At 38.8% G+C, this 20,461-nt stretch overlaps 1 protein-coding gene across 2 annotated transcripts in view; it reads left to right on the top strand.

Moving 5' to 3' along the window:
- The window catches only part of DIS3L2 (DIS3 like 3'-5' exoribonuclease 2), a 215,250-nt gene that overhangs the window by 53,429 nt on the left and 141,360 nt on the right, over positions 1-20,461 (top strand). For both annotated transcript variants that reach the window (XM_081142279.1, XM_081142280.1), the window contains exon 6: positions 3,345-3,579. In XM_081142279.1, the coding sequence (XP_080998405.1) occupies positions 3,345-3,579 (235 nt within the window). The remainder of the gene's footprint in view (positions 1-3,344; positions 3,580-20,461) is intronic.

Here is a 20,461-nt window from a genome sequence, read left to right as displayed (position 1 = left end):
GGAGATCTTGGGGAACAGCAAATATGTGCCTAATGTGTTCAAGGACAGCAAAGAGGCTGAGCTGGAGAATAGTTGGAGATGAGGTCAGAGGGCTCGTGGGGTGGGAGTACGTAGATTAGGTGGGGCATGTGCATCAGTTAGGGTTGGGTTTTAGCTCTGTTGGAGGTAGAAAGTCTTGGAAGATTTAGGGTATTGACATGATATGACTTATGTTTCATAGGCTCACTCTGGCTGCTGTGTTGGGAATAGACTGAAAGGGGCAAGAGTAGAAGATCCCTTACAAGGCTATTGCCTATATCCAGGTGAGAGATATGATGGATCAGGGTGGTGGCCATGGCAGCAGTGAAGGTGGAGTTGACAGGATGAACTGACAGATGTGATAGTGCCTTCTGTGTGTGTGTGTGTGTGTGTGTGTGTGTGTGTGTGTGAGGGGGGAGGGTAGTTGACTTAGAAGGATAACAGGATTTTTGGCCTGAGTAACCAGAAGAATGGAGATGGTTTGTTCTGTTCCTTTTAACTAAATAAAAGGCACTTGTGGATGAACTACCTTAATCAAAGTTCCCACTAACAGATTTGCCTTTAAGAGCGTCTGTAATACTTCTTTAAAACGATAGTGTTCATGGTCATATTTTATAATGAAAGAAGCTATTGGCAAGCTTTGTCAGGAACTCTCTGTGGAAATATCAATTGCTTTTCTTGGCTCCAAGATGTTTCCTGAACTGTGTATTATACTTTGTCCCAAGTGTGCCATTAAAGGATTTGAAATTCTGTTCAAACATGTGTGGCATGTGATTGCTGTCACTTAAACCTGGCCAGAGGAGCCAAGAAATGAAAAGCAGCTCCTTGGTGGACTTTGACATGCATTAGGTTCGAACCAGAGGCTCAAGTAGTGGGATGGGCAGGGCATTATCTCCTGTGCGCAGTCTTCAGCCAACACTGTGCTCAACTAAAGAGCCCTGTCAGCAGAAAGTGTGTGTAGACAGGTATATGTCAATCTTCTGGAAAAGCTCCATTATTCCCAATTGATAGCAACCCCCTACCCCAGGAGAATGTAATAGAATTGGCTGGAACAGAATTTTCCAGTGCTAATGTAGACTTGCTCTTTTTTTTATAAGATTTAAAATAGCACTCTTCAAAGATGGCTTTTATGTTGAAGGAAGGGCTTTTCTATGTCAGTAAGTGGGGAAACTGAAATGTGTCATGCTTGGAGTTTGGGTAAACCATATGTGGTAGAAATGTTACTTGGCATTTTTACTTAGGATTCCATTGGAATTGTTTGGTTACAGGGACTCTTTCTGTCCAGTCTTGCAGTACTTTACTATATTAATTTTAAAAGGAAGGGGAAGAAAATCTAATCAATATCAAACAGTTTTGAAGTGGCCAGATTCTTGATTCTGGAAGTTTCAGTTTCTATATGTAGTTGATCTAATTTACAGCTCAGTGTAGATGTTTTCCCCCCTTTCTAAGGGATGGATCGGTACTTCACAACTCTGTAGGAATCAGGAAAAGTCCCTGGAAGTTGTGCTCAGATCTATACTTTCTCTTCTTTTTTTAAAAAAGTATGTCTTTAGTGATTTCAGAGAGAGTAAGGGAGAGGGGGAGAGAGAGAGAAACATCAATGATGAGAGTCATTGATTGGCTGCCTCCTGCACGCCCCCCCACTGGGGATCAAGCCTGCAACCCAGGCATGTGCCCTGACTGGGAATGGAACTGCGATTTCTTGGCTCATGGGTCGACACTCAACAGCTGAGCCATGCTGGCTGGGCTACTTTCTCTTACTTATATAGGCATTTGTGACTCTTCTTGCTAAAAGTGTTATTTTCAAATTGGGGAATGAACTTTATAGTTATTTTGAGGTTTTTTTGAAACTACAGTTATAATTTAGATATGAAGCTCTAGAGTTATTTTAGAAAAATACGTTTATTTAAATGGCTTCCATTTTTATTCATTTGCTTTTGTATTTATATTTCCTTCTTATGGTGATAAGTTTCAACTGTGAAAAAATAACAGGTGACTCCTGGTCTCTGGACATAGTGATTAATGGGGAGAATGCAGTATCATGCTACACAGCATCTCAGTTTAGCTGGCGCTTGCTGCTTGGTAGTTATTTCATTCATTTCTTGCAATTTTTAAAGAGCGTTTCTTTTACAGCTGATTTAAGTCTTTTTCATTCTCTTCAGAAGAAGGGAAAAGGAAACCAGTATTTACTGAGCATGTTTTATATGCCAAAAGTTTTGGGAGCCTCTAGGGAATATTTAAAAAAAAATGAACATGACCTGGTTTGCTGCTTGGTTGGAGAGAGAAGTATGCAAACAGATAAATGGAGTATAGCCTGATCAAGAAGCCTTGTAATGAAAGAATAGCCACGGGATAGCTTGGAGCAAAGGAAGGAAATAGAACATTTCCTAAGAGAGGGAGCATAGTCAGAGAAACATTCACAGAATAACTGGGTCGTGAATGTTGGTTATTTGCCAGGCAGACAGACAATGCAGAGGCATTGTATGCAATGGATGCTAGTGGTGAGAAGCTGGCTGTGCAAAGCTCACTCTGAATCTGTTTGCAGGAGATCCCCCATAGGAGTATCCACGATTGCGAGCACTGGACCTAGAGCCCTAGATCTGTGTGCTTCACAGCTCTGCTATTTAGTTGCTGTGGGGTTGTGACATTTCTGAACTTGCTTTTTCCTCTGAGATGGATATAATTGTCTTCCTCTGTATCGCCTGGGGTCATTGTGTGGGTCAAATCAGTTAGTGTGTGCAAATATTTGACTTTGTGTAGTGCTTCATTCTTCCTGCTAGTGTAAATGTCCATCAGTTGTGTTTTCTATACCTACCGATTTCAGGCCTCAAAAAGGAGAATTAAGGGTTTATGTTTTATATGAGAACATTTTGTAAACTCTTGTTCACACTTTTTTTTTCATGTTATCTTATATTCTTGTGGCTTCATTGGGAGTGCAGCGACATGCTGTGTTGAGTTCTTTTATCATTGCCCATGTTGAGTTCTCTTATTGGTCCCTTGTGAGGAACCCTCATGACGTAGCGTGGTACTTCTGGTATTTGGGCCTCTAGGGAAGAGGGGATGGAAAGGTACATCAGAAGAATGAGAAGTGTGTGTAGTGCTGATCTTGGGCATCTCGCAGAGCTGAGTGCCAACCTGGCGCTGCCGGATCGATCATTTCCATAAGGTGGCCTGTATGTTGGGAAATAAGGACCCTTTTTCAAACTACATGGTGCGTGTCTGATGATGGAGCTTCCAAATATGCAGTTCTTTCCTTAGGAAAGAAAAATCTACTCTTTCCCTTTTTTCCCTCCAGTGGTTTAGCAGAACTTTTCTCTTTTCTTCAGGTAATTAAACCAGGGAGCAATGACAAGGAAACAGAAGGTACCTATGAATCAGATCTCCCTGAGGAACTCTGTGGAAGCCATCTCCTGCAGCAGTCCCTGAAAGGCCATAATGACAGCCCTGATGTCATTATAGAGGCTCAGTTTGATGACAGCGACTCAGAAAATGGACATGGCAACACACAAAATGTCCTGGTTGATGGTGTTAAGAAACTCTCAGTTTGCGTTCATGAAAAAGGTGAGTGCTGGACTGCTGTCTGACATTTTATTTTAGTAAATTGATCATTTTAGGTACTGAAATTCTCTCTGTGCTCCAGAAATAATCACATAACGCATTTGGTATCTTCCCAATTTCTGACCTGTGTCAACTTTTAGGAAAGGGGGATCTTTGACAGACTTTCAGCTGCTGGTTATGAGGAGGAACAACAGTGCCACTGGTGGTTTGTGTGGTCGGTGGTGGCTGTTGTCATTTCCTAATAGGTTTTGAGTTGTGTTGATAACTAACCTGAAATTTCCTGTTATGAGCCCAGTCCCACCTTATGGTTGATATGAACAGATTAAACTGATCTTTAAAATCCTTATGAAAATACTCTGTATTTTTCTTTAACTCAGTACATTTGAAAAGTATTTATGTAATTGGTGGTGTGAATGGATCACTTTAAATTTGATAAGTAAATTATTTTTATGTCGATGAAAGAACGTTCAGTCTAAGAAAAAGTCTTATAATAGTTCATTTGAGTCAGACTGATGACAATCACTGGGAAGGAAAATCTAAATGGATTGAGAAAATGCTCCGGAGAATGGCAGTTTTGCAGCTTATTTTACACATGAGAATCAAAGGAGGAGATGTTAGGAGGGTTACGTGAAATTCATGGGTGGTAGATTAAGGGGGCGGGAGAAGGCAAAGCAGGGAAACCTCTGCGATTGGTTAAAAAGCAAAATGAAGAGACACATACTTCTTTCAGTTTGGCGGGTACGGGATGATTCACATTTGCAGCACATAGAGATAGTATGTGGGGCGCAAGATAACCATGAGGGGCTCTGGGCCTGGAAAACATTACTCTGGCATTTCAAAGATACTTTATTTTAGATGCACAGACACAATGGACAATTTCAAAGTTAAAGATTGATCTTTGTCAAGGAAGCTACAGGCCTAGGACATCACTACCCACCACAATCCACTTTTAGTTAGAAAGTTTTATGCTCAGACCACCCTGTGTTGTTACTTTAGGTCTCTGAGTTTGTAAGGCTGCCATGCAGGCCTCCCTTGAGCTTGTCAGGTTTAGTATATGACCCCTTTTTCAATCACATTTACAAAGTGTCTTTTGATTTTAAACCTTTAAAAAAAAGCCAGTCTTATTTTCTCTGATCAAAATCTAAGCCATGGGTCCTCTGAATGCAGAGGACAGCAATTGCCAACACTTGGCAAGGAGCTGCGACCAAGGGCTCTACCTGACCACACACTGGGAAATGTGAGGGGAAGTAGCAATGAAAATTGGAATATTTCAGTGTATAGATTTCTAAGAAGTTTTAAACACAGGGTGGGTATTTTCTAGCCAGGTTGAGTTTTATGTATATTATGAAATGGAAAAGATTGACTTGGCTAGGCCAGCTAGATTATTAGTTTTTTATCAGGAAGAAGTTTCTGGCACAGTCCCTACTAAAGGCTAGAAGAAATGCCAGAAGATTACCAAAGGATATTCAGCAGACACCCTGTGATAGGGACTGGTGAGCACCCCTCAAATGGCATCCTGAATAAGGCTGGGGTGATTCCAGGAGGTGACTGCCTAAGGATCAGCTGTTTCTCCACTGCCGGCTAGGTAGTGGCCTGGGCCAGCAGACATTTCCTGAACACATGTATCACTTACCTTTCCACCTTTGAAATTCTTTCTGAATGAAGAGGCTGCACTTTCTCATCGACTCCCAGGTGTGGCGACCTCAGGGCACCCAGGTCCTTTTTGTTTTATATGGCCTGCTTAGATAACTAGTGGTTTCACTGTTCAGGGCCCAACCAATTTCCGTTGGATGCTGTCCTTTGAAATTTCAATTTCTGTTGTTTCTTTTTTCTTCCTTTAAAAACAGTTGGATTCTGTAACCCTCTTTTTAGAGTGCATGTGTATTATCGTAATGGCGTCAATACTGTGAGTCATGTCTTTTCTATGAGAAGAGAGGGAAATAACCAAGACCCTAACTAGCCAAGTCCTTCATCATTAAGATCACCAAGGGAAAGAGATACTTGCAGTCTGAAGTCAGGCAAAGGAGCACTTTAAAACTTACTGAGTATTTGGCTTAAAACTACTTCGTGGAAATGGAGTTCTGATGATTGAACTTGGCAGACCTCAGCAACCCTTTCTCCCCTGGGCTCTGGGGTGAAGGGATACGATGCCTTGATTTCTCATTAGTGGTTGGTACCAATATAAGGGCAAGGAGATACTGATGGGTGGAAGTGATGGCAAAATTGATGCTCAGGGTGAATACTAATAATTCAGTTTGCCCTTTGTTTGTGGAAATGTGCTCTTGATTTGCCTCTATTGTAATTCCCCTCCTTCTCTCTTACAAATCAATATCATTGAGTCTTTACAAGTCCACGGTAGGCGTGGTTTTTCTTTACTCCTTTTATGGTCTTCCTATCCTACTGTTGTTTATATTGCTTCCTTACTAGCCCTGACTGAGGGAACAGCCTTAATCCTTCCCTCAGTATCTGGTACAAATTTCTCCTTCCTATGAGTCTCTAAATAGAGAGTTTGTGAAACCACATGGCTGTTTCTCATTTCTTGCCCTCTTGATATTTAGGAAAATTGCAATTTGCTCTTTTAAAAATCACGATGTTTTTTAGGATATTTTAACCAGATTCTCTTGTCTGGATAATATAAAATCTGGTTACAGTTAAGATGTTAGTACTTTTTGCACCATTTAAGGTTTTGAAATTTGCTATTGAAACAAACCCCAACCTTAAGAACATTTCCTTAGACTTCTAGAAAAGTTTTTGCTTTGTGTTGTAATCGCAAATGGATTACTTATCCTCTTTCACACTTGTGTTCAAAGGAGTGTTTTTATTTCCTTACTTTTGTTTTAATACCATGTTTCTTTATCCAAAGCAAATGTTACTAGTACATGTGTATGCGTTATATACCCCTGTTTGCCCAGGAAACATTCATATCTTTAAGATAACTACCGTTTTCTCTGGTAAGTGAGTAGTCGCTTCAGCTGTCTGCAGCAAGTGCCTGTTGTTGCATTAAGAGAAAAGTTTCTCTGGGCATCTCAGCCCCACACAATAATTTCTTCAGGAAGACAGCAGGATCTGCATCATCCTTAGTCCCTGAGAGACGCTGAGCCAAAGACCTGGGCTCCCTTTGTAGGTCCCGTCCCACAGCCTCCCAGTGCTGAGCTTCTACCACTTTCCAGGAAGTAGTGTTTTTGTCAGCACAGAAATGTGCCATCTGCTTAGAGACTGGAGACAATCCTGATACATTTTCTTTGATATCAGATGAGTGAGTAATGGTTGCCTGGTTTGTAAACTCCAAAGGATAAAAATCATCATGGCCCAGTGATAACAGCTCGGCCATATTAGCTCTGTGTGTTTTTCATCATCAGAATTTTAGTAACAGTTTTGGTCTCTGAATCTTGGTGACCATGCCCTAATCAGGTTATGATGTACATTTCCTCTTATCCTCCTAGTAGGGCCTGCCCCAGATCTTGTTCAGTTTTATGCTCTGGAGACAAGCCTCCATCAGTACCCTCGTGACTGAACATGGGTCTGAATGTGGAGCTGGTGACCCTTCACTATTATTCTGTCTCCTGGCCACCTTCAGCTCTTTTCTGAATGGACAATCTGCATGGAATCCTTGAACCCTTCTGAGGTTTGAATTGATCTACTACTGACCTCAGGAGTCAGGAAGAGCCCCTTTTCTCACTTAAGATTCATCTTCTTTCAGTGACTGGCCTGTTCAGTGCCTAGGTTGAAGTTCTCTTTCCTTGGATAAAAAGTAATTGCATTTCCCTTTGGCTGAGAAAACAGACCCGTATGATTAGTCTCCTATGATACTTCAGGGTTACTGAAATCCCAAAAAACCTTTCTTCTGTCAGGAACCCTTCTTCTTCTTGTAGATAAATTTCTTCATTTTCTTTCTGCTAATGTTTATAGATTCTGAGATCAGATCTTTCCTATTCTTTCTGTTTCCCAGCTCTCCACTGTGTATAATGATGGTACAACTAGAATGCAGTCATGTTTGCTTCAGAAATTATATTAAAATTTAAATCTGTAGCAATTTCCCATCAATCACAATTTTTGGACAGTATTTTTTGCCAATGCTTTAAAATCTCATTAAAAAATGTAAATCCTTGTCTAGACCTATGTTAGAAAGATACAGTAGGATTTTGCTTTTCTTTCTTTTAGACTGAGTGGAGAGTGCAGTCATATCAGGTTTACATGATTCAGGTAGAGATGGCTGGTCAGGACCTAAAATATCTAGGACCTAAATCCTGTGCTAGACCAGCCATTTTCCCCTGTCAAGTTCTCCAGAAAGAAACGTGCATAGAGGATACGCAAGTCAGGAGAGCCATTCTTTATTAACCAAGGCTTTGACTCAAGCCAGCCTGATTACGCCAGTCTGCACTTCCGCCAGAATGCATGGAGCTTTTTATGTCTTCTCGTTCCTGCCGACAGTTAGAATTACTCAACTTTGTCATTTTTGTAGTCTAGATTAAGTTCTGTTAATTGCCTTTTTATATCATTTACCTATTGTTCTCTCAGGGTTACTGTTCTGTTGTCGGTTTGCAGATATTTCTTATCTATTCTCTATAGCAACCCCTTTTCCATTTTAGGCATTACAAATCTCTTTTCCCATTCTGTCAATTAGTCATTTTCTATTTGTCTATGGTGTCTTTCATTGAACAAAAAATCCTTAATTTTAATATAAAATTGATCATATACTTTATGGGTTTTTAAGTTTTTCCCTGTTCCTAGCTCACATAGATATTCTCCCATGTAACCTTTTATTAATTACACAGTTTTTTTGTCTTTTGCTGAATTTTATGATGCTGAGTCTTTATTGATTGAGATTATCATCTGGTTTCTCTCTTCTGAATCTATTTCTGATGTTGAACCATCCTTGAATTCCTAGGAGAAACCTACTTAATCCTGATGCATTATTATTTTTAAAATACATTATTGGATTTACTTATGTAATATTTAGTGTAGGATTTTTATGTCATGTTAAATGGACCTGTCATTTTCTTGGCATTATTTGACTTTTTGAATAAGATTATATTAGCTTCATGAAATGTTCTGGTCATTTTTTACTGTTTCCTATTTTTCCAGAACAGCTTGTATAAGAGGAATTAACTGTTCCTTCAAATTTGATAGAACTCATTGTAAAATTTCCTGCACCTGCTCTTTTTCAGGAGGCAAGATCTTTGCTCTTTTAATCTCGTTCATAGTAATTGATCTGTTCAAGTTCTCTCTTTATGTGCCAGTTTTGGCATAACTTAATGGAAATGTATCCACTTGAATTTATTAGCATATAGATATTCCTAATACTCTTTATTCTCTAATTATTAAAAAAATCTTGTGTGTGCACTTTTGCCTTCCTTTTTATTCTGTATTTTAATTACTTGAATCTTCTCTCTTTTCTTCATAACTCTTGCTTGCCAAAGATTTATCTTATTAATCTTTTTAAGGAGCATGCTTTTTAGTTGTGTTATTTTTCTCTGTTTGTTGTTGATGTTCTGTATACCATTGATACTTGCTTTTATCTTTATTCCTTATTATGGTGGGTTGCTTTTTTGCCCTCTTCCCAGCTTCTTGAGTTGAATACTTATTATTTTTAACCTTTTTTGTTTTTTTAAAATATTTTCAAAGTTATAAATCTCCCTCAAAAATACTTTTTTTTAGCTGTATTCCACAGATTTTTTTACATGCAGTATTTTTATTATTATCCAGTTTTAAATATTTAATTTTCTATATGATTTCTTCTGTAACTAGATTTGTTATTTACTACAGCTATTTCATTTCTATTTTTTGCTATTCTTTTGATGTCAACATTTAATTTTTTTCATATTATGGTCAGAAAACAGGGTCTTTTATGTTGTTAATTTTTTATAATTTATTGAAGCCTCCTTTATTTATACTTAATTACATGGTCTTCATTTCTAAATAGTCCATGTATGCTAAGAAAGAGGTATGTATATATGTCTAAAAACTTAATGTATAATTATATTGGTCTTTTCTTTATAAGCTATTTTTTATTATTATCATTATTCTTATTTAAATATATCTTTATTGATTTCAGAGAGAGGAAGGGAGAGGGGGAGAGAGAGATAGAAACATCAATGATGAGAGTCATTGATCGACTGCCTCCTGCACGCCTCCTGACTGGGGATCGAGCCCACAACCCGGGCATGTGCCCTGACCGGGAATTGAACTGCCAAACTGCCATCTCCTGGATCATAGGTCAGTGCTCAACCACTGAGCCACGCCTGGCCAGGCAGCTTCTTAATATTTTATATACTTAAGCCATCAGTTTTTGAGAGGGACGCTTAAAAATACATGTCTATAAATTTTTATTTCTCCTGCAGTCTTGTCAACTGTGGCTTGATATGTTTTGAAGTTGTATTGTTAGATGCATATGTATATATTTGGATTTAGCTAGATATATTTTTTGTATACATGCATATATGTATTCACACATAGCAATCACTGGTATTTATGGAGCATTTACTATGTGGTAGGCCCTAAGTACTTTATAATTTATCCTCATTATGTTTAATTATTTAATCTTTAAAACAAACCAAGTATCTATTTCAGGAACATTAATAGTATCTATCTCAGATAGTTTTTATTTCCAAAGCACAGAAAAGTTACACAGTTGATAAGTAAAGTTTAGAATCCCTGGTAGCTTTTTAAAAAATATCAGTGCCTGGATAACACCCTAGCAATCTAATTCTAGTTGGGATAATCTATAAGATAACTAGCCTGTACTGTTAAAAAAACATTGATGTCATGAAGAACAAAAAACAAGGGGAACTGTTCTTGGGGAAGAGGGACCAAAAGAAACAACCAGCAATAGCATGTGAAACTTTGATTAGATCTTGGATTGGGGGGAAAATATGGTAACAATAATTGGAGAAATTTAAATTTAGACTATCTTAGGTGACATTTTGGAATTACTGGAGTTTTCTTAATTATGATAATTATATTGAAGATATATAAGAGAATGTCTTATTCATGTCTACACTCTAAATTATTGAAGATCCCAAAGTGCTTTTGTGTATGTAGGTTATATCTATCAGTATTTCTGTATTTAAAATTAAAACTAAGAAACTTTTCAAATATTATTGCAAAATAAATGTACTTACTTCTCGTATTTCTGTGTATATGTGAGGAAAACTTAAGATTTCAAAATAATGGTTTATTGGACGATTATAATGGGGTTAATGAGGAAACTACAGTTGAAACACTGAGGAAAAAATGGAATTAGCCTCTAAAATGTTCTTGTTTATACTTTAATATCTTAGAAAACACAAGAATACATAAGTACACATTCTAATAGTCATTCAAGCAAGGATTAGCAAAGGGCCGCCATTGTGGGCCACGCAGAGACTCCGCCGTCACAACTACTCAGCTCGGTGGCTGTAGCCTAAAAGCAGCTGGAGGGACTGTGTCAATGAATGGACTTAGCTGGATTTGGCCTGCTGGCCAGTTGAGTTTGCTGATCCCTACTTTATACTAATGAGAGAATGAGAGTTAAAAGAAGAAATAATGTCTTAGTATTATTATGAAAAGAGAGAGTCTTGACCTGTGGACCCTCTGGCAGGGTCTCAGACCACACTTGGAGAACCACTGGTATAAGCTATTGAAATTGATAGTTGATGCTGAACAGGACTTTGGTGCATATTTTAATTATTCTGTACTGTTAGGATATTCAGCACTTCATTTCCTAGTTTTAAGTGGTTATTGGATTGGTTTTTCCCTCGTTTATTCCTATGGAATGCTAATTATAATAATTCAGACTAAAATCTCTTGCCTCAATTCTTTTACTCAATTGTAGGATCTTTTTAGGGGACTGTTTGTACCTTATTTTGCTGTTTTGGCTATAGCCTGGACTATGTACATCTTCATTTATCAAAGTTCTTAGAAGTTCTTAATATGTTTAGTAGTTTATATATAGCATCTTGCACATTTCTTATTAGAAAAAACTTGAATATTTTGTGTTTTTTTGGTATTAATTTAAAAGGAAATTTTTTCTAGCATTTTCCCATAGGTCATTGTTGATATATAAAGAAGTTATTGGTGTTGTTCTTGTGTATTTTTTTTTAACTTAATGAATGCTCTTAGTATTTCTAATAAATTTTCAGTTGCTATTTTGAGTTTTGAGTTATAAAATAATTTTATCTGCAAACAATAATTTTGCCCCTTTCTAATTTTGTGATTCTTATTATGTCACTCCATTGGCCATTGCTTTAAGAACTGTGTTACATAATAGTGGTGATTGCTTTCTTCCAGACTTTAATGGGAATACTTCTACTATTAAATCCTCAAGCACAATGCTGGTTGTTGGCGTGAGACCAAGTTTCCTCTTTCTTTTTTACTAAAAGTTCCTATTAGGAGTGGATTGAAATTTTTTTCAAGTGCTTTTTGAGCTTCTTTCAAAATGCTGTTTTTCCTTTGGCTTGTTTACAGGATGACATATAACATTGAATAATTCTTGCATCACTCATATACCATGGCCCTCATTGGTCATGGTATATAACGTGTTTTAACTCAGTTCTATTTGCTAATTATTTAATTTTGTATTTATCATACAAAATGCGAGATTGGTCTGCACTTGATTTCTGTTGTGTCTTAGTTGTGTTTTGGTATCAGGCTTCATTAACTTTGGAGGAAGAATTGGGGAGCCTTTCTTTCTCAGTGCTTTGGAGCAGTTAAATAGCATCAAGCATTATCAACTATTCTCAATGATTGAAGCATTTACAGAACTTGTACTTGAAACATGGGCTAGGGCTTTCTTTAGCTGGCAACTTTCTCCATCTCTAATGATTACTGGTTTCTGTAGGGATTTTTCCCTCTTGCATTAATTTTGATAACTTATATTTTATAGGAAATCTTATATTTGAACCATATATCTAATATATTAGAATAGAGTTGTACAAATTTTTTCAGTTTGACTTCCTGTGCATCTATGATCATAACTCCTTTCGATTTTCCCTCATTTTTATTATACTCGCTGGTGATCTAATTTTTAATAGAACTTTATTTTTACTCTATTTATTGTAAATAACTAATTTCTACTTTTATCTTTTATTACTAAAAATTTTCAGACACATTAAGTCTGAGGTAAGCATATATAGTTGAAAATGCAAATTGAAGTTCATGACAGAAGTTTGGGAATGTAGTTTAAAGCGTCATTGACATCTAGTTAGTTCCTCGAAGAACCCCTCTATTCTAAGTGTTCCTTTAAGGGACTGCGAGAGGACAGGGGCCTACTTGTTCTCTTTTGCCCCTGGGTTCCCCTCCGTGAAAGCAATAAATATTGTTTATCAAACTGTCCCCTGCCCTAGAGGCTCTGTAACAAACAGAAACTCTTGTGGGTTCAAAAAAAGTTTGTGTGTGTGTGGTAAAATATATATACCATAAATTTTGCCATTTTTAAGTATACAATTCAATTGCATTAATTACATTCATGATGTGCAACTGTTACTACTATCTATTTCAAAACTTTTTCATCACCCTAAACAAAAACATTATAACCCCTAAGCAGTAACTCTTCATTTCACTTACCCTAACCCCTGATAATCACTAATCTACTTCCTTTCTGTAAATTTGTCTGTTCTCAATATTCCATATAAGTAGAATCATACAAAATGTCTCCTTTGTGTCTGGCTTATTTCATTTAGTATGTCTTCAAGGTTCATCCATGTTGTAGCCTGTATCAGAATGTCATTCCTTTTTATAGCCAAATAATATTCCATTATACTGTATATAGCACATTTTGCTTATACATCCATGTTGATGGACAGTTGAGTTGTTTCCACCTTTTGGTATTGAATAGTGAATAGTGCTGAAGTGAACATTGGTGTACAAGTATCTGAGTACCTGTTTTCAATTTATTTGGCCACATACCTAGGAGTAGAATTGCTGGGTCATATCATAATTAACATATTTATCTGTTTGAGGGATGTGGGTTTTTTTAAAGGATTTTTCTTATTAAAATTATATTTATTAGAAGGATTAACAGAAATATGGAATCATGATGAACTATAAGAAATCTTGAAATAATAGTAGTGAATTCTGTTCATTATTGAAATTTAACTGAAACTTGCCTGGTTCTTTTTCCAGCTTGTCCTTTTCACTTCTCCTCTGCCCATTTTATTTTTTATCTTAGAGTCACTTCTACCTTCTTGCGTAGTTTCTCTTAACACATCAGCAGTCCTAGGGGGCTTGGGTTTCAGAACATTTTTCAAACTTTACAAGTAGTTTATTTTATAGAATAAATAAATAAAGCACATAGGGATACACATGTCTGTCAGCCTTCTTGGTAGCAGCTTTAACACAAAATTTTTGGAATAGAAATTTAAATAAAAGGAAATAATAATAGACATTACCTATGCCATTTTCTGGAAATGGGAGATCCCAGGCCTCTAGCATGTCAGTCACTATGTGTGCCTGCCCTTCTCTTCAGTGGAGTGAATGAAGACTTGAAGGTGTTTGGAGTCGTCCTCCCTGTGGCCCTTCTAGCGCTCTTTTCAATATGGCGCTCCTGATCCTCTGCTTGTTGTGCACTTTCAGCTTCATATACCTGGTCCCTGAATTATTCAATAATCCACCTTTCTTGGGCTTACTAATGAAAAGGGAAGATCAGCATCTTGATGTGATGGTATCATTTTCTCCTTATTTTTTGTCCCTTGCTCACAAGATTTCAGTCATCCTGGGAACCTTTCTTCCCAGTCCATCCATTCATTCCCCTTTCTGGTACTTTCCAGATTGGGCCAGTTTATGCTAGTGACAAGGGTCATACCTGTTAATAATGACATTATGATGGAAATCATAGAATTTTGGACCTGCATAGGTCCTACATGATCATGTACTTGACTTGTGATGGTCTCTCCCTAGGGGCTTTCAGTGGAGCACTTGACATTATTTATAAATATTTCATAACACTAAATGAAAATAGTAAATTTGCTTTCAGTAAGACTGCAAGGTAAACTTACTTCACTTTTAATTCAAATGATGCCTGCCCACCATTGTAGCATTGACTTTTCTTGCTGATCAGAAGCTCTAATGAACAATTACATGTGTTTGGTAAAAAAACAGGATAGCAAATTAATTTTCAATGCAGTTAAGTTACTAAAAATACTTCAAAGTGTGAGATCCTGGGCTAAAATTAATTTTTTAAATGTACTTATAAAAATCTGTGATTAAAAGGTCAGAAACAACTGATCTAGTTCATCCCTTTTGTTTTACAGACGAGGAAACTGAGGCTCAGAGAAGTTACTTGGCTTGTCCAGTGTCCTGCAGGAAGTTAGTGAGTTCATAAAAGAAAAATACCTTATAATATAACAATGGACACTTTCTACACGTGGGTCATATTTTTTGAAGAGCAAATCATGCCAGATTAGTTTAATATCTTTTTGTAAGAATATGTTGGACATTGTTCATTGCTCACCTTCTGTCTATTTCCCCCTTTCCCTTGCCCATATGCCCCCAGGCTTTCATCTGGACATATGTTTCTTTCCTAATTCCCTGTACTTTAGGCAGAGTTGACCCTGACTGCCAAGCAGAGTCTTGGTTGTCTTAGATGAGTTGCTTGGTATACTTGGTTACCTTATGTCAATAAAACTTTCTACAGCAATGGAAATGTTCTATAATTTGTACTGATCAGTACTGCAGCTAGTAGCCACATGTAGCTGTTGAGCACCTAATTTATTTTAGTTAATTTTATTTTAAATGGCTATAAGTGGTTCAAGGCTACTGTATTAGGTATTATAGCTTCATACCATTCTTCTTCTCATAGGCACATGATCTAAGCAGTCTAATTAGGGTGACTCCTGCTAGGAGTTCTGGGATGTGAGTAGTTTCCTGATGGTGAACAGGAAACATTTATCCCTAATTGCTACTGGCAGCTATTTTATATCTTGCTAAGTGTTGTGGATGGAAGAGTAGAGAGCCATGAAAAAGTCTGGACCTCTCAGTGGGCCCTGGATCAGCTGACCCTGAAGTCTGCCTTACCTCTGGACTCCCAATTGCATGATCCAATGAGTCACCTTTGATATATAAGCCAGTTTGAATGTTCTGTCATCTCAATTAGGAGTATCTAAGAAAATACAGAGGGAATGGCACGCCAGGTGTTCTGCTGCTTGCTGGGAAAATAAAGATGAGTAAAGAGTAAAATCTAGATGCTTGTCCTCGAGGTGAAATTAGTCTGTAAGAGGAGCTACAGTAAAGACATGTTCTGTGTCTTTCCTGCCTTTGTTCTGTTCAGTGGGAATTGCCCTTACTAAAGCAGTAGATACAATCTACCCCTGCCCCCGGGTATTGGTTAGACCATGAGTGGATGGATTCCTGATCAAAGACCATCAACACATGGAGTGGCCAGTGACCCATTAGATTTTTTCCTCCATAGCTTGATGACTCTGAAGCTGAAATGTCATGGAGTGAGGGCTGGAGACAGTCTTTAGGGAACAGAGGCTTCTAGTAACCACACAGTGCACATAGAGAAGAGGAACTGATTAGCAGAGGGAGGGAAAAACCATACAGAGAGGAAGGGGGAGAAGGCAAAAGAAGGGAGGAAAAGGGAGAAAAGAAAAAGACAACTTGTTCTCTGGGCCTTGAAGGATGTATAGGGTTTGCCAGGTGAAGAAGGGTGAAAAATAGTTTTGTTATGAACAGGGGCACAGAGGTGGGTAGTAGGTAGAGTAATATCTATGGTGGAAATAGTACAGGATGCACGGTGGGGAGTCTGGAGAGGAGGCTAGAAAAGTAGGCTCTGGTGATGTTTTGCCCAGTTATCTGGCTGCTGAGAGATCTGGGTCATCCAAGAGTCTTGGATCCAAAAATCATCCAAGGTTGTTACGGAAAGGAGACTGGTAATTAGAAAGAAGAGAGAAATTGGGACACAGCATGGAACCAGTTAAGACTAGAGATGCTTCAAGACCTGACTGAGAGTAGTAGCAGCTGGAATGCAGAGGGGATAGAGTCACAAGCTATTTCAGAGCTAGAGTTGACAGAGTTCAGTGGCAGATCAGATATGGGACTTAAGGCAGAAGGAACAGTCAAGAATGCGATTAACTTGATATCTAGTTTAGCAACTGCACAGGTGTTGACATTATTAAATGAGAGGAAAAAAAAAAAAGACCTGGGTAAGAAGGACTGTGAATTAGGTGGTCTGATCATATGTTGAATTTGACATTGAAGTAATGGCATCCAGTAGGCAATTGGAAATAGAAATGTAGACCCAGAAGAGGGATGGTGAGAGTTATAGATCTGAACATTATCAATTAAAGCAATGGGAACTTGAGATTATGAAGTACATAGGTCAAAGTTGGAGTTACATGAAGTAGTCCTTGTCCCATTGAACCAAGGCACAAGCTGGTAGATATGGAAAACTCAGGGACAAGGGTGGGGGTTGGGAAGTAATGCTGATAAAGATTTTGAGAGTGTTGTACAAATCCAATAGAAAAGTGTATAGAGCTAAGAAGGAAGTGATGAGTATTTTCAAGAAATGAAAAAATGCCTCTTTCAAGGGTATCAAATGATTAAAGATTATTTTCATTTAAAAAGACTAATTCTCACAATTATTTCAAATCAACCTTTGTTCACGGAGAGCCCCTCTCTCTGCATTTAACCATTTTGTAAGAATAGATTGAAAGAGAAAAGTTTAATTTGGTTTTTATTGAACTGGGAAACAGAATCCGCTGTAGGGGACTGTTAATGTCTTCATGCCACTTCCCTCTGCCTGGGATTCCGACCACTACTGCCTGTGAAGTTACCTTTCAGGTCTTCAGAATTTGAGAAGGAAAGGCTCAATGAAGTAGATCTTCCAGATTCTACCCCTTTGGTCAGCATATTCCAGGTTTATTCAGTTGAGTAATGAAGCCTTTAAAAAAATAATTTTAAGTGTTTAAAGGGCTTAAGGGTTCATTTTTTTTCTTTGTTAGAGACCCGTTCATTGCCATTGTACAGAATCACATGCCTACAGATTCACCTTAATGACATTATTTCCCCTTTGGATCACTCTAAATAATGCCCTCACTCCCTTAAGTGTCAGCTAGAGTTTTCAAGTCATGCAAAAACATGTCAGGGGAAACCTTTGCTTGATGACTGGAGTGATGTTGCGATTCTAATTAAGTCTGTTGGGGAAAGAAAAAAACAACAAAAAACTGGGCCTTGTGGCTCTGGATGGGGAGAGGGAACTGACAGCTGCCCTACTCTGGGTATAGAATGCCCGTCATTAAGGACAGATCTTAACAATTTACAGTAGAAAACTGTGCCTGGTTTTCTGATACTAGTTTAAAAAAAAACTAAGAAAGATTGAGTTCTCCATATCCCTTTAAGTGGATCCAGCCTTCACCCCGGGACACACCCTTTCAGTAGCCCCAAGTGGAAGCTCAGCTTCACGGTAAAGCCTCTCATCTCCGCTCCCAGTTGGCTGACCCCCATTTGGCGAGCCCCCCCGGCTCTGACTCATTTCTTTGAGCCAGAAGCTGCAATCGAGTATGAACTTGATAGGCTTGACTTTGGCTCTGACCCTCATTTTGACCCTTCTTATTTCAAAGCCCCTTTGATTGTAGCTTCTGCAGTTGAGACTGCTACACTCTTGCTCTGCAGTACACCCAGGCCTCATTTCACCTACTATTTCAGGTACAAATGCTTCTCCGCCCCTCCACCCTGGTGCTCTGGGGCCAGGATCCAACCTGTCTGGCCAGCTCTAGCCCTGTTTGAATCTATACCAGGAAAGGGGGATCCAACAAAATGTGGCAGCACTCTGAGTAGGAAAAAAAAGTACCGAACAAGAGCTTTTGCCAGCCATTCTTGACTATTAGTGTTTCATATTCCTTATTCGTAAAAAAAAAAAAAAAAAAAAGCAGAAGAAGGAAGAAAAAACCCCATCATAATACGTACTTGCCTTGGCTTCTTCATAGGTTCTTACATAAATCAGTGAGGTAATGGAAGGGGTAGTATGTTAAAAAGGAGAAGCATAGCATCCCATTATGGGCAGTTTCCAAATCAGTTATTGAAGCTTGTTGCCTCTTGAGGCAACAAGTGTCAAATGAATCTTCCTGCAGAGGCTCTCAGACCACATGATGTCAGTGATGAGCTTTAACGGCTCTCCTCTGCTCTTACCCACCAGGTTCTCCTGCCTGCCGCTCCAGCCTATGTTCCTGCACCTACTCATTCAAACCTTGGGTCCAGTCACACCAGACTTTGTATTGTCCCTAAGCACTCCCTTCCCTCTCCTGCCTCTGTGCCTTCTCCTTTCTGCCATGAATGCTGCCCAATTCCTCATCTCCTCCTGTGAAAAGTTCTCCAATCTTCAAATGTCCACTGTCTTTTTACATGTGTGTTAACTATCTATGGCTGTGCCACAAATGTAGTGGCTTAAAACAACACATTTATCCTGCATTTTCTGTGAGTGAGTGTAACATAAAAATATTTATGTGGCTTCTGCCTCTGGTTCCTGACACAGAGATCCTATACCCTTGTAATTTCCTGAGTGATAGCAGTGCTAGGACCATCTTTTGTTCTAATATTTGGTCTTTGACCCTGGTTCCTGACACAGAGCTCCTAAAACCCTCGTAATTTCCTGAGTGATAGGCACATCTATTGTTCTAGTTTCTTAGTGCACTCCTAGATAGCTTCAGGATGGAGCTGGTCACCTGAAAGACCAAGCCGTGATTAGAAGCTTAAAATTTTCAGCCCCACCCTCCATCTTCCACAGAGGGGAGAAGGGCCAGAGATTGAGTTAATAATTGATATGCCTACATGATGAAATTGATCATGCCTATGTGATTTCATAAGAATTTTTGAACTGCAGAGTTTGGAGAGCTTCTGGGTTGATGAATTCATCTCTGTGCTGGGAGGATGGTATACCTCTACAGGACAGACACTCCTGTGCTTAGGATCCTTTAATACCTCACCCTGTATATTTCTTCATCTAGCTGTTCATCTGTCTTTATTATATTCTCAGTAAATGTAAGTTATGTATTGCCCTGAGTTCTGTGAGCCATTATAGAATTATTGAACCTAAAGAAGGGGCCATGGGAACCCCCACACCAATTTGTAGTGAACTCAGACAGAAGTCTGGGTAACCTAGAACCCCATTACTTGCATTTGGTATCTGAAGGGGGGGGCGGTCTTGTGGGACTGAGCCCTTCATTTGTGGGCTGTCCTAACTCTGGGTATTTAGTGTCAGAACTGAGTTAAGTTGTAGGACACCCAGGTGGTGTCTGAAGAGAATGGGAGAATTACTCGGTGTGGAAAACCCACACATTTGGTGTCCGAAGTGTTGTGAGTAGAGGGAGGAAACAAAGCTTCCCTTTAGTCAGGAATCTGGACCTGGCTCAGCTCCATCCTCTGCTTCAGGGTTTCATAAGGCTGCAATCATGGTGTCACTCCTCTGAAGGCTTGACTTAGGAAGGACCTGCTTCTAAGCTTGTGTGGTTGTGGTTTAGTTCCAGGTGTAGTTCCTTATAGGTTTTTGAACTGAAGACCTCAGTTCCTTGCTGGTTGCTGGCTGGAGGCTGCCCTCAGCTCCTTGCTCCATGGGCCTCTCTGTGTGGCAGCTGGTTTCATCAGATCCAGCAAGGAAGAGAGCCTGCCCTCAAGGCTGAACTTACTAAGTTAGTCTTATGTAACCTAGTTGCGGAAGTGACATCCCATCATCTTTTCCAAATTCTGTTGATTAGAAGCAAGACACAGGTTTTCTTCACACTGGAAGGGAGGGGATTATATAAGGGCATGAGGACTAGGAGATGTGGGGATCATTTGGGTCCATCTTAGATTCTGCTCACTACAAGGTGTTTTCTCCACAAGCCTTTACTAATTTCTTCCAACCAAATGTGCCATCTGTCCTTTCTGTGGCTCTTCTTCATAGTTACTTTTTTCTGTTTATATCTCATGACTG

This window comes from Miniopterus schreibersii, assembly GCF_964146895.1.
Source record: "Miniopterus schreibersii genome assembly, chromosome: 7".
NCBI lineage: Eukaryota > Metazoa > Chordata > Mammalia > Chiroptera > Miniopteridae > Miniopterus > Miniopterus schreibersii.
The sequence above is the reverse complement of the archived record's forward strand: the minus strand, read 5'-3'. Positions and strand labels throughout refer to the sequence as shown.